The 15,070-nt window shown below is 40.0% G+C and overlaps 1 protein-coding gene across 2 annotated transcripts in view; it reads left to right on the forward strand.

The window, feature by feature from the left end:
• TMF1 (TATA element modulatory factor 1) overlaps positions 1 to 12,126 on the forward strand; it is a 33,448-nt gene extending 21,322 nt beyond the window's left edge. Inside the window, exons 11-17 of one of the 2 annotated variants that reach the window (XM_058678425.1) lie at positions 2,451 to 2,643; positions 4,338 to 4,407; positions 4,908 to 5,000; positions 6,186 to 6,287; positions 6,568 to 6,723; positions 8,504 to 8,629; positions 11,894 to 12,126. In XM_058678425.1, the coding sequence (XP_058534408.1) occupies positions 2,451 to 2,643; positions 4,338 to 4,407; positions 4,908 to 5,000; positions 6,186 to 6,287; positions 6,568 to 6,723; positions 8,504 to 8,629; positions 11,894 to 12,037 (884 nt within the window). In that variant the 3' untranslated portion in view covers positions 12,038 to 12,126. The remainder of the gene's footprint in view (positions 1 to 2,450; positions 2,644 to 4,337; positions 4,408 to 4,907; positions 5,001 to 6,185; positions 6,288 to 6,567; positions 6,724 to 8,503; positions 8,630 to 11,893) is intronic. The other variant, XM_058678426.1, reaches the window with a different exon arrangement.
• Positions 12,127 to 15,070: the final 2,944 nt, after the last annotated feature.

Genomic DNA, 15,070 nt, shown 5'->3' on the forward strand with positions numbered 1-15,070 from the left:
CCAAGTTCAGCTGGCCTATACCTATTCTGGCTCTCATGCATGTTAGTGGGTGTAACAGTCTAGCAGTCTAGCTGTCTAGCTCAGCAGGAGCCCAGCAAGGGAGTCCCTGAAGTTCCCTTACCAGGCCAGTTCCCAGTCCTGGATCTTGTGTGTGCCAGCAGGCACTGCGGTCCAGTTTCAGATAGCCTGCCTCCAGTCACAGCTCTTGCCAGCAGATGCAGCAGCCTAGCCCAGCCTGGCGCACCCCAGCCTTCATGTGAACTGGTGGATATTGTGGTCCAATCTGACCTGCGCCCTGTCCTGTCTCTCACTTGTCCCAGTGTGTACTGTGAACTGACCCTGCCTGGCATGTCCCCATGCCCAGCTCAAATGTGTGCCGGTGGGTGCTACAGCCCTGGCTTTTGTGCTTACCCACAGGAGCTGTGCCTAGCAAGGTAGTTTCCCAAGTTACCCTACCAGGTCCACTCCCAGCACTGGATCTCGCACGTGCCTGTGGGTGCTGCTGCCCAGACTGACATGCCCAGCCAGCTCCCACCAGGAGCCAGGAACTTCATCTGGGTCTGTTATGTAACTACACTGGCTCAAGCAAGTGGGCCATTTTGTGCTACTTTCCCAAGCACATTACCAGCAAGATGGATCAGAAGTGGAGCAGCTGGAACTTAAACCAGTATTCTGATATGAGAACTGGTATCAGTGTTGCAAGCAGTACTTTAACTCACTGTGCTACACTACTGGCACTCCAAACTGTACAGCATGAGGCATTTTGTCTTTTTTCCGTCTCTCTAATTCCTGGAAGTTCAAGTGATTGTATCACTAGTTCAGTCTTATCACTGAGTGTTAATCTGTGGCAAGTATCTGTTGATGACATCTAGGCTGATTGCAGGATTTGACTGTCATGCCAAAGGCTGCTGCTAACATTTCTGCACAGGGTTCAGTGTGGACACCAATTTCCTTGTCTCTGGAAACATGTCCAAGGACATTTCTCTTGCTGATAATAGTGGTAATTTCATATGCAGTTTCTTTTTTTTTTTTTTTTAAGATTTATTTATTTTTATTAGGTAGATTTATGGAGAGAAGGAGAAACAGAGAAGAAAATCTTTTACCCACTGGTTCACTCCCCAATGGTTGTAGTGGCCGGAGCCTGGAGTGAGGAGCCAGGAGCCTCAAGGACTGCCCTGTAGGTACAGGGTCCCAAGGCTTTGGGCCGTCCTCTGCTGCTCTCCCAGGCCACAGGCAGGGAGCTGGGTGGGAAGTGGAGCAGCTGGGACACAAACTGGAGCTTCTAAAGTGTCCTGATGCTTGCAAGGGGGAGGATTAGCAGTTGAGCCATCGCACCAGGCCCGCATATGCATTTCCTTAGGAAGATGCTGAATTATTTCCAGAGTGGCTGTACATATAAAGGTATTTTTTTTTAATATTCTTGCTAGCGTTTTGTGATATTCCAATTATTCATTCATCCATTTATTTGAAAGGTAAAGCATCACAGAGAAAAGGTAGAGAGAAAGGAAGATCTTCCATCCACTGTCCCACTGCGCAGATGGCTGCAACAGTTGGGGCCGTGCCAGGCCAAAGCCAAGAGCCTGGAATGCCGTCCAGGTCTGGCTCTTGGGTGGGCACCATCATCATGCCCTCCCATGCACATTGGCAGGGAGCTAGATCCAGAGTAGAGTTGTCACGACTTGAACCAGTGTGCCAGTACAAAATGCTGGCTGTGCAAGTGGTGGCTTAACCTGAGCTGCACAACAGTGTCCGCCAGCCCCCCATTCAGGCAGGAGTGTGGTCACAGTTCATGTGCTTATTTCCCATTTGTCTGTTGTTTGCAGTGAAATATATGGTAAAGGTTTTTGCTTATTTTTTATCTGAATTGTTTAATTTCAGATGTTGAATTTTGAGATTCTAGAAACTAGTCCTCAGTCTGTGATTAGCATTCAGTTTCTCCCAGTTTACAGCTTGTTTGTTCAACTTTTTCACATACAATAAAAGTTAAAATTTTGAAGTTCATGTTGTCAGTTTTCCTTCATGATCTATGCTTTTGGTGTCAAACCTAAGTATACTTTGCCTAGCTCTGGATCCTGAAGATTTTCTTCTGTGTTTTTTCCCTAAAACTTTTATGCTTTTTGTTTGTCTGTGAATCTGGATTTTTGGTGTTCATATGTGATGCTGTGTCCAGGTTGAGGTTCATGTGTGTTTTTTTGCTTAAGGTTTTCAACTTGCTTAGGACTATTTGTTGTTCTTAAAGCAAGGATCTACTTTCAAATTTAAATTCTTTGGGAAAAGAATGATAGAGCAGGTATGAATTAAGATCGCCTTCTTTATTTTAGTAGGCAGTCCTATCTTACAGTCAGTAGCCCACAGTTAAGCACCATTAAAAATTTGAAGAATTAACTTGGTATCTTGGTTTCTCAGGTATATTGAAGTGTGATTTTTTTTTCCTCCTATCCCACAATTAGGTGAATCGCAGACCTTGTTGGCAGCAGCAGTTGAAAGAGAGCGAGCAGCTACAGAAGAACTGCTTGCCAACAAAATTCAGATGTCTTCCATGGAGTCACAGAATTCTCTGTTAAGACAGGAAAACAGTAGATTTCAGGCCCAGCTAGATTCAGAGAAAAATAAGCTAAGAAAATTAGAAGATCAAAATAATCGGTGAGCATGTTTTTTGAATGATAGTAATGTTCCTGATAATTTGATCAGATTTTAAAGCACTTTTTTAATTTAAAGTATGCTGTTGGCTGTTATCTTTACAGCGCTGAGAACCAGATAGTTTCAGGGTCATTAGTAATAAATTATTTTTTTTTTTTTTAAGATTTATTCATTTTATTACAGCCAGATATACACAGAGGAGGAGAGACAGAGAGGAAGATCTTCCATCTGATGATTTACTCCCCAAGTGAGCCGCAACGGGCCGATGCGCGCCGATCTGAAGCCGGGAACCTGGAACCTCTTCCGGGTGTCCCACGCAGGTGCAGGGTCCCAATGCATTGGGCCGTCCTCGACTGCTTTCCCAGGCCACAAGCAGGGAGCTGGATGGGAAGCGGAGCTGCCGGGATTAGAACCAGTGCCCATATGGGATCCCGGGGCGTTGAAGGCGAGGACTTTAGCCGCTAGGCCACGCCGCCGGGCCCAGTAATAAATTATTATAGTAAGTTTGTACTGTAACTCATTGGCTCTTGTAGAGATTTTTAAAATTTTACAAAATTTTTTGTTTGAATTGCTAGGGAAAGGATTCATATCTTGTTCTTTTTTAAAGGGTCTATAACATCATAAAATAGTTTGGTGGCTGGTCATTGGTTTATTTTTATATTGTAAGGGTTTTAGCAGTGTTCCAGTCTTTTTGGTTTTTTAAGAGGTACTTTTCTAATTTCTTTCTTTTCTTCTTCTTTTTTTTTAATTTCAAAGGCAGATTTAGAGAAGAAGAGACAAAGAGAAGAAAAATCTTGCATCTGCTGGTTCATTCCCCAATTGGCGACAAGGATTGGATCCGAGCTGATTCTTAGCCAGGAGCCAGGGGCTGCAGGGGGCCATCCTCTGCTCCTTTCACAGGCCATAAGCAGGGAGCTGGACATGAAATGGAGCAGCTAGGACATGAATCAGCACCCCTTGAAATGCCAGTGCTGGCAGGAGAAGCATTAGCCTGTTGAGCCACTATGCCAGCCCCTGTTGCAGTTTTCTGAATGAATCTGTGGGTTCTTAGATGGGGCTCTGCTTGTGGCCTGGGAGGGCAGTGGGGGATGGCCTGAATTCTTGGAACCCTGTATCTGCATAGGAGAAGAAGAAACTCCTGGTTCCTGGTTTCAAATCAGCTCAGTTCCACCAGTTGCTGCCATTTGGGGAGTCAAACAGGAGATGGAAGATCTTTCTCTCTGTCTCCTTTTCTCTGTAAGTCTACTTTTCCAATAAAAATAAGTAAGTCTTAAAAAAAAAATAAGAAAATCATGAATATGAAATTCACCTATTTGAAATTAATGTGTTTTTTTTTTAACACTCCGACTTTTCTTTCAGAGCTTTGCAGTGTACAAAAGATAACCAAGGAAAAATGACTTGTAGAGTAGCATCTGATCTTTCAGCAGCATGTTCATAGAACCCCCGATAAGGTTTTTCAAACTCTGAGGCACTTTAGAATGTTATATTCAGAAGCCTAACACAGAATATCAGCAGATAAGATGCACAGAAGTAGAGCTTATGGTTCTTTCTGAGTCAAACCCAGGTGATCTAGAACTTCGTTCAGAAATGATATCGAGTTGGTAATAAAAATGATTGCTAACATTTAACAAATCAGTAATGTAATTTGTAATTGTACTATCATCTTTTTTATACCATTTAATTTCTTGGTTTAATAGATATCAAGTCGAATTAGAAAACCTGAAAGATGAATATGTAAGAACACTTGAAGAGACAAAGAAAGAAAAGGTATTTCACTTTTTTTTTTTAAGTTTTATTCATTTTTATTGGAAAGTCAGATACACAGAGAGAAGGAGAGACAGAGAGGAAGATCTTCCGTCTGATGATTCACTCCCCAAGGGGTCACAATGTCTGGAGCTGCGCCAATCCGAAGCCGGGAAGCTGGAACCAATTCTGGGTCTCCCATGCAGGAGCAGGGTCCCAAGGCTTTGGGCAGTCCTCGCTTGCTTTCCCAGGCCACAGGCAGGGAGCTGGATGGGAAGCGGGACCACCAGGATTTAGCTACTAGGCTGTCACACTTGGCCCATATTTCACTTACTTCGTATGGTGCACGATGGAGAATTATTACGGGTGGCAGTGTGCTAGTAAAATAATGACATGAAGTACATGGTGCCATTGCTTTTGGAACTTGGTTTGTAGTAATAAAGCATACTGTTTATTCATTTTTTAATCTTTTAGATTGACTTATTAGGAAAACATGAGTAATTAACTCTCTCTCTCTCCATTAGACACTACTGAATAGTCAATTAGAAATGGAAAAAATGAAAGTGGAACAAGAAAGGAAGAAAGCCATTTTCACTCAAGAAGTAATAAAAGAAAAGGTTACTATTTGTTATCTGTTGGTATAACCTTATAGTTGTGATTAATTATTGATTGCTTTGAATTTGAGCTGTGATTTATAAGATCGATTTTTTGACTTAAATCAATCAAGTGATGAATTTTAGTGCTATGAATAGTGTCCTGCACAGGGTGGATCCGAATTTGAACATTATCTAAGGAGATGTGATTTCTAGGATTTGAATTATAGAACTTGCCTGTTTAATTTTCTGGTCTCTAATGTAAAGTAATGCACCTTTTGTGGCCTATTAGACACCTTAGGAGTAAAACTGGCTTGTTCTCTTTCTTTCTGGTTAATGAAGATAATGTTTCTGAAGTGAATTTTATAAAGTTAAAAATGTTAGATTCTTATAGTTAGTATAATACATTCAGAATACCTGTGTGTCAATTCAAATTACCCTTAGAATATATTTGGAATTTTGAAGCTACACTTAAAATGGATAAGCCAGAAACTTTATGGTATGTAAAACTTTTTGATAATTTGCTTTTAAAAGATGTAGGTTTAAATGGGTGGTGTGTTACATGAAGCAGTTAATTTGTGTAACGGAACAAAAACATTCTCATGCTTGAAAAACTGCAAGCAGCTATGTTATTAAAATGTAACTAAGTCCCATAGTGATTTGGTGAAGTCTATCTATACTTTTAATTACTAAATATTGAACCTCGGTTAAGACTGCTGACTATTCAGCTCTCACATCTATACCATTTTGAGGGACAAACAGAATGAGTTTTGTTTTTTTTTTTTAAAAAGATTTATTCATTTTATTACAGCCAGATATACACAGAGGAGGAGAGACAGAGAGGAAGATCTTCCATCCAATGATTCACTCCCCAAGTGAGCTGCAACGGGCCGGTGCTGTGCCGATCTGAAGCCCGGAACCTGGAACCTCTTCCAGGTCTCCCACACGGGTGCAGGGTCCCAAAGCTTTGGGCCATCCTTGACTGCTTTCCCAGGCCACAAGCAGGGAGCTGGATGGGAAGTAGAGCTGCCGGGATTAGAACCAGCGCCCATATGGGATCCTGGGGCATTGAAGGCGAGGACTTTAGCCGCTAGGCCACACCGCCGGGCCCCAGAATGAGTTTTTATTTCATTATTCCCTGAAACTTTTCTTGTTTTGTTCTGTTTTTTTGATCTTTAATCAGAATGGTTTTTCTTCTTTACTTCTAAGGAACGCAAGCCTTTTTCTGTGTCTAGCACTCCAACTTTGTCACGGTCGAGTTCTATAAGTGGAGTTGATATGGCCGGACTACAAACATCTTTTCTTTCTCAGGTGATGTTTTATTTCTTACTTGGTTATTAAGCTGAATAATGATACAGTGGATATGCAGATGAAAGTTTGCCTATAATCATGACCTTGCCGTTGCATAGGCATTGTGTTCATTTGTGTGTTTGTAAAGGAGTGCCCGTTGCAGTGATGAAATATTGATGTTTTTTCTGCTTGTGATAAAGTCATAGAGCTTTTAAAGTAAGAATAGACTGAGCCATTTTGTTTGAGCCTGGTGATGGAACTGCCTGGGTGCTAACTGAGTAACCGGGTTTTCTTTCCCTAGCAGGATGAGTCTCATGATCACTCATTTGGACCAATGTCTGTGTCAGCAAATGGAAGCAACCTGTATGAAGCTGTGAGGATGGGAGCAGGATCAAGCATTATTGAAAATCTACAATCTCAGTTAAAGTTACGGGAAGGAGAAATTACTCACTTACAGGTATTGGCAAAATGTGGCATAGAAGAAGAAGCAATTTTGGGATTGAATGAATAGCCTATGATTTCCAATTGAATTCTGAGCAAACTGAGAAATAAGATGAAAAGGCAGCTCATGAAACCCAAAATGTGTCACATGTGTTAATGATACAGTGTAACTGGAGAAATGAACTGAATGAGACAGCCAGTTGATTGCCAGGATAAGGGAAACTTACACCTTCTCCCTGACAGTGCTGGAGCAGGCTCTCACCTGCTGCCCCTGCCCCAGTGAGGTTTCAGTATATTGTGGAGCTACTTTCAGGCAGCCCTATCTCAGTAGAGTAAAGGAAGTTCCTGAGCTAGCTGTGTCCCTGTTAGTCTTCTCCAGCAATCTCAGCAAAGAATGTGTAAGGGAATGAGAGGCAGAAACTGAAACACTTTTACATGGAAAGAAACAACATCAGCGGAGAGAGAGCATCCTCTCATCTTATTATTATTTTGCTTTTTAAAATTGTGTGCCTGGGAAATCTTAAAGTGTCTTAGCGATGTTTGAAGCTAAGCTAGACACATACATAATCAGAAATGAGCAAAAAATTTCTCCTTCTGTTCCCATTATGTGTTCTTGAGTCTATGAAAGTATTACTCTTTTTTTTTTTTTTTAAGATTTACTTATTTATTGTTATTGGAAAGTCAGTAAGACTTACAGAGGGAAGGAGAATCAAAGAGAATGGTCTTCCATCTGCTGGTTTGTTGGGAGCACTGACAATGCCCTGCCCTAAGATGGCGCCTGGACCCTGCTTCCTCTTGGAGACAGGTTTCAGGAAGTGCCCTGTGATTGGCCCTTTACTGCTTGCCTCAGGCGTGTAAGCTGATTGGATAAGCCAGGGGCCTTGGGGGAGGGGTGAGGAGGTTCTCTGTGTAACGGAAATAACGGAATTAACTGACTTAACTGAAGGCTTCTGGGTAACGGATTTAACGGATAGGAGGGATATATAAGCCAGGGGCTTCTGCCCCAAAGAAGGAACTGAAGGTTGGAATAAAAGTGCCTCTGAAACGCTCTCCAGTATCGGGTGATTTCTTCCGCGGGACGGGAGACACCGATACTGGTTCACTCCTCAAATGGCTACAGTGGCTGGAGCTGAACTGATTCAAAGCCAGGAGCCAGGAACTTCTTCCAGGTCTTCTGCTATACAGGTTCAGGGTCCCAAGGCTTTGGACCTTCCTCCACTGCCCTCCCAGACCACAGACAGGGAGCTGAATGGGAAGTGGAGCAGCTGGGACACAAACCGGTGCCTTTATGGGACCCCGACCCTTGCAAGGTGAGGATTTAAGCGTTGAGTCATTGCACCAGCCCAGAAATACTAACCTTATCAGGAAGAACTTAAATTGGCAGGAAAAAAAAAGGTCAAAGTAATCTCAGTATCCCGTATGTGTGTGTGGGCAGTATGTTGTGCTTGACGGCTAGCATTTATTTCTTTGTTAGTGATAGTTCCTATTGGTATGATTTAATGTACTTGGGACTACGTTAAAGTGTGTTTTTATTCTCCTGGGTTCCAGAAGCAATTCAGAATAACTTGAACATATGTATCATTTCCTTAGATTATTTTGTGTGTATCACATATACAGCTATATCTCAATGTCGTATTTCCAAGGACAATCAGGACTTTTTCTGTCATTTTTTTAACTTAAGGAGCTAACTCAAATATGTTGACATACTTGTTTCTTCAAAAATTGCCCATTAAATACTTTTTGTGTTAGTGTGTTAGTTAAACAAGAGATTCAGACTGTCTTATGGTATTTTGCAGCTAGAAATTGGCAGTCTAGAAAAAACTCGCTCAATAATGGCTGAAGAGCTGGTTAAATTAACAAATCAAACTGATGAACTTGAAGAGAAAGTGAAGGAGATACCAAAACTTCGAACTCAGCTAAGAGTAAGTACTTTTTAACTTAAGGATGTGTTTTAAGATATTTTAATCCATTACATAATATCTCATTTTTTATTTACATAAAATGTATATACATGCTGAAGTGATTTCTTTGGAAATTAAGAGCATTAATGTTTGAGTAAGGACATTTAAAGATAAGTTTATTTATATCATTAATAGGCAAAATATTTTTATAATATTTGTCCCATTATAGAAAAAATAAGTAAATTTTAGTTTTTTTTAAAAGACTTATTTTTATTGGAAAGTCAGATATACAGAGAGGAGTGACAGAGAGGAAGATCTTCCATCCGATGATTCACTCCCCAAGTGAGCACAACGGTCGGTGCTGGATCCAGGAGCCGGGATCCAGGAGCTTCCTCCAGGTCTCCCACGTGGGTAAAAGGTCCTAAGGCTTTGGGCCGTCCTCGACTGCTTTCCCAGGCCACAAGCAGGGAGGTAGATGGGAAGTGGAGCTGCCAGGATTAGAACCGGAGACCATATGGGATCCAGGCATGTGCAAAGCAAGGACTTTAGCTGCTAGGCCACCATGCCAGCCCTAAATTTTACTTTTTAAAAAATGTATTTGTTAGGGCCAGTGTGATCCTAACAGGCTGGTCCCCCGCCTTGTGGTGCCAGCATCTCATATGGACACCAGTTCTTGTCCTGATTGTTCCACCTGTGATTCAGCTCTCTACTTATGGCCTGGGAAAGCAGTGGAGGACGGCCCATGTGGGAGATCCAGAAGAAGCTCCTGGTTCCCAGCTTTGGATCAACTCAACTTTGATTGTTGTGGCCATTTGGGGAGTGAACCACCTGATGGAAGACTTTCTCTATACCTCCTTCTCTCTGTGTAAAATCTGCCTTTCAAATAAAAATAAATAATTTTTAAAAATGTATCTGTTGAGGGCCTGGCGTGATAGCATAGCAGTTAAAGTCCTCACCTTGAACGCGCAGGCATCCTTTATGGGCGCCAGTTCTAATCCTGGCAGCCTCGCTTCCCATCCAGCTCCTTGCCTGTGGCCTGGGAAGGCAGTGGAGGATGGCCCAAAGCTTTGGGACCCTGCACCCGCGTGGGAGACCCGGAATTGGCTGCTGGCTTTGGATTGGCTTGGCTCCAGCCGTTGCGGCTCACGTGGTGAGTGAACCATCGGATGGAAGATCTTCCTCTCTGTGTCTTTTTTTTGTCTTTTTTTAAGATTTATTTTAGTTTTATTGGAAAGTCAGATGTACAGAGAGGAGGAGAGACAGAAAAATCCTCCGTCCGATGATTCACTCCCCAAGTGCGCGCAATGGGGAGCTGGATGGGAAGTGGAGCCGCCGGGACCAGAACTGGCGCCCACATGGGATCCCGGTGGGCTCAAGGCGAGGACTTTAGCCGCTAGGCCACGCCATCAGGCCCTCCTCTCTATATCTTCTCCTCTCTGTATATCTGCCTTTTCAATAAAAATAATTTTTAAAAAAATGCATCTGTTGAAAAGGATAAATACAGACCAGGGTAGAGACAGAGAGATCCCACATTTGCTGGGTCACCACCTATATGACTTCAGCATGTGGGACTGGCCGGGCCTAAGGCAGGAGCCAGGAGCTGGGTACACATCTCCTATTTGGGGATGGGTATGTGCAGTTGGTCCATTGTGTGCTGCTTTCTAGACACATGAAGAGCTGGATTGGAAGTAGAGCAGCCAGGATATGAACCAGCACCCATATGGGATACAAACATTGCATGTGACCTTAAGAACTAAGTTTTATTTACCTCATTCATAGCATTGCACTTCACATGATCTTAATAGTAGTTTATTCATTTAATCTCAACCTATGCGTGTATGTGTGTATAAGTATCTCATCACAATTACTGCAGTAAGATACTAGGAGATTCAGTTACGCTGTAAACAAGAATACGTATTTATATATATATATATAATACCAAGGAATATTTAAGCCAAAAACAGGGACAAGCCTCACTGAGTGTGTTTAAACTTATGGGCTACAAAAGAGACTGAAGTATAACGTGTGTGGGAGAAAGCTGGAGATGTAATTAAGGAGTGAGATGGCTTAGATTGACAGTCATCACTCTTGATTTTTTTCCTAATTCTTTAATTTATTTTAAAATTTTATGATTATCATTTATTATGATTATTTTGCTGTTCTATCGTAGTGTATAAATCCCTTTTCTGTTACGGTAGCAAAATGCTTGAAGATGATTACTTTATACAGAGGTCTCTCTTTTTGGATCTCTGATGAAAGTCTTCTGGGCTGTGTTACAAAATGGCCCGTGGCATCATCATGAGAGTGCACACAGAGATTACATGGTAGGGCATGAAGCCAGAAGAATTCAGAGGACAGGCTTATACTTGTTATAAAAGCCTATTAGAGAGAAGGAGAAATAAATAAATAAATAAATAAATCTCTTCCATCTGCTATCTCACTGCCTACACTGTGACATTTTAGGATTGAACCAGGCCCGTATGGGTCTCCTACAGGCATGGTAGGGAGCCAGATACTTGGGCCATCTTCTGCTGCTTTTCCAGGTTCAGTATCAGGGAGCTTGAACGGAAGTGGAATAGCCAGGACTTCAGTGAGAGCTCGTATGAGATGCCAGTATTGCAGGCTGTGGCTTTAACCCTTTATGCCACTTTAGTTGTACAGTGTTGATCCCCTAATAACCTATTCTTGCTAGAACTTACTTAATCTGTTCATGAGACATTAATGCCTTTGCTGATGGATGCCTCCACTGACCTAATGACCTACTCAGCCCCATTTAAAAGGTTCTACCACCTCTTAATATTACTGCATGAAGACCAAGCCTCCAGCATAGGAACCCTTGCAGGACAAACCACATCCAACCCATATCTGAGTAAAAATTATAACATTTAAGCTGGAGTGTGAGTTTAATTTTTAAGATAGATAAATGTTAGATAAAAATTGCACCAAAACCGCGGGACTACCGAGACCAGAATGATGATAAAACCAGGTTTGTTAAGATCTGCTCCCGGATGAGGTTCACCGGGGTCTGCAAGGTAAAGGGCCGCTGAAGTGGCACAGACTGAGACGCGCCTAGCTTAAGCAGTGGTGGTCAAGGTATGTGTTGTCTTCTGATTGGTCAGCTCCACTTAAATGAGTTGGGGGCGTTTATTCTGCTTGGGAACTTTTGGTGTCACCTAGGGGCTTTCTGTCTGCTCCCTGCACCCCAGCCCTCTGGGCTAACAGTACATTTATTCAAATTGTAGGTTTTCCATGTAGTTACTCATTGTAAACAAATATATTTTTCAGGATTTGGATCAGAGATACAATACTATCCTGCAGATGTATGGAGAAAAAGCAGAAGAGGCAGAAGAACTTCGATTAGATCTTGAAGATGTAAAAAATATGTATAAGACTCAAATTGATGAACTTTTACGACAGAGGCTTGCTTAACTTCTGAAAATTGAGTTCTTAGTAAACTGAATGTAAACATTTAATATCTAACTGCAGACTTCAATAAATTCTTTTATAGAATTAGAAAATGGAATTTACTGTAGAATGCTGAAATTTGAAGATTTTTTGCAGTATGTAGTAATATTTGTGGTTAAATTATTTTGTGCAATATTTGAACTTTATTTTTGAAACTATTCTTTAAAGATTTATTTTTCAAAGCATCTGATTTTTTCTTTTTGCCTTAAATAGCACAGAAATTTATTACTTTATCCTCAGATCAGTGTGATTGGGGAAGGAGAATGGTGTTCATTTATGTATAGATATAAAAATAACTAATTGTCACTGTAATTTATATGTTTATGTATATTGACAGCATTTGAAAAGTAATATTAATGTACTGAAACTTTTAAATCTTTCATACAAATCTTTAACATGATTGCTACTCATGCAAATGTATATTAAATGTTGACGTAGGGAAGTTACTAAACCTGTGGCTATTAAAGTTTACACAGATTTTGAGTAGAAGTCACACTGACACTGAGATTTAAAGAATGAGTAACCTTAAAAAGTTTGCTCTGAAATTTTATTTTGCCCAGCTTCCACAATTCAAGTCCATAAATTTTGCTGTTTTTAGGTACCTGTATGGAGAAAGCTATACAAATTTAAAGGTGTTGAGACGTAAGTAAATAATAGAAAAATTTCAGTTAGATTGAGTTTGTAATGACATTAGTAACACTTAAGTGATTTTACTGTCCTATAAAATGAATCCAAAATAATGTCATCAGCGTAATTTTCTCTGAACATTTCCTGTTTGCATTTGTAAAACCTTGCTTTTGGGAACATTAAAAATTGTTTGATATTACAGAATGTCAGTAATATAAAAATAACATAAAATTGTAGGATTTCATTTAAAGTTGGTATTTTATATCTCTATGTTACTTAGCACTTAATTTTTTTCCATGAAGCTTTAAACACAGACATAACATGGGATAGCTTTGGAACACAGCTGTGCTTTCTTCCAAACGTTAATTCATTCAGAAGTTAACCAGGCTGTATTTTAGACCTGTGAAATATTTTGATACATTTTGTAACTGAGTGACATTTGACCACCTTTGTTTGCAAATTCAGCTGGCATTTAATGTTTTGGGTAAATAGTAGTGCTTTTGAGAATAACTGTAAGGAAAACCATCTTGACAGTTTTGGGGAACTTTCCAGGGCAGACCAAGTGACCTCATTTTTGTTTGTTTTGTATTCTGGGCAGTCTTTCTGTCACTGGATCTCTGATTTATGGCGTTAATAAATATTCTTTTGGTGTGAGCCGAATTCATAAAGTTAGTTTTCTGTGTTTTAGTGTTTAAAAACAAGTCTGTTAATTTTTTGTCAGCTTGATTTTTTTTTTTAATTTTCAGGAGCAGAATGACAAGACTAATGGCAATAAGAAATATTCAGAATATAGAAAATATGGGAAACTGAACTAGGCAAAATTCTGTGAAGCATTTGAAAGTAGGAGTTTAGGAATTATGCAGTGACCGTTATTTAAATCTCTGCGTATTCCCTTATATTCTTCTTTATTCATAAACTAAGAGTTGGTATTCACACTAATCTTGCTTTGATTACTGTTCTCTGAGATCTCGCAAGTCATGCCTAAGTTCAGAAGATGTACTGAGTCAGCCTCTTGGAAACCGCCAGGAAATGGCATACTGTCTGTTGAATAATTGGTTGTCACATGTTGCTGATTGTCATTAAAACTTCCCAGTCCATAAAATGTATTCTTAGTCTGATGGATAAGAAACTAGTTTAAAATTTGTTACCACCATGTTGAAAGAGAGGAAGACTGCTAATGATAGAAAAAGAATAAAAGAGGGGTGAGCTTCCTTGTTGGGTGACATAAATAGGACAAAGTACAGAATGCTTACAACTCTTAAGAGGTGCATTGAAATTAACCTTTCTTGCCTTATGTTTGCCTTTTTTTTTTTTTGAGAACTTCCAGTTGTATAATGTTTAGCATGTGGAATGTACCAGATATTTCCGTATTGTGATTTAAGATATTATAACCTTGATCTAGGGAAACGTGAGTTTTTATGGTTAAGTAAATGAAAAGAAAGTTCAGGGAAGTTTCTTTTTTCTTCATGATATCTCAAATGACATGTTCATTTATTAATTTAAATTTTATTTGGACATATCAAGAGCATATAATTTGAAGTATTTACAGAATAGCCATAAGAAATAAGAGAAAGCGGTGCAGATATCATATTTTGTTTACTGTTGTTGGTTTAATACATATGTATGTTTATGTTCTAGTGTATTATAATTTTTCATTTCAGTTGAAGAAATGTTAATCTGATTTTTCCTATTATAGGTCAGTTTTAAACAATATAAATTTTCATAATGTTTTGTAAAGGGCTAAAAGTGTGATTAAGATTGCTACTATAATATTTTAATTCTTAATGAAAAACAATGTAAATAATAAACATGGATCTGATTTGAATAAAGCTTTTACAATAGTAATACTGTATTTCCTTTTTAACAGTTTGAGTGGTCAGTATCAGTGAATGAAGTTGGCATTGTTATAAAGATAAGTTCTATAGCCTTGGAAGCTGTATTTTAAGAAATTAAAGATAAGCCCAAATTTTATTATGAATTCTGCAAGCAGGAGTATTGCTAGTAAATCAAATGCAGTTTTTCTAATGAAGATAAGTATATGGAAAAATGTTAGTAGTAAGAATTGAGTAATTTTAACTATATCATGGTCAGCAACAGGGATCATTTGTGTCCATTTTTATTTGCAAGCAGTATCAAAACAGCCGTCTGAGGGCCAGTTGTACGGCATAGTGGGTAAAGCTGCTTCCTGTGACACCGGCATCTCATATGGGCACTGATTTGAGTCCTGGCTGCTCCGCTTCTTATCCAGCTCCTTGGGAATGCAGAGGAAGATGGCCCAAGTGCTTGGGCCCCTACAACCCATGTGAGGACTCAGAAGAACTTCCTAGCTCCTGACTTCGGATAAACCCAGCTCTAGCTGTTGCGCCCATT

The sequence above is a fragment of the Ochotona princeps genome, chromosome 21 (assembly GCF_030435755.1).
Source record: "Ochotona princeps isolate mOchPri1 chromosome 21, mOchPri1.hap1, whole genome shotgun sequence".
Taxonomy (NCBI): domain Eukaryota; kingdom Metazoa; phylum Chordata; class Mammalia; order Lagomorpha; family Ochotonidae; genus Ochotona; species Ochotona princeps.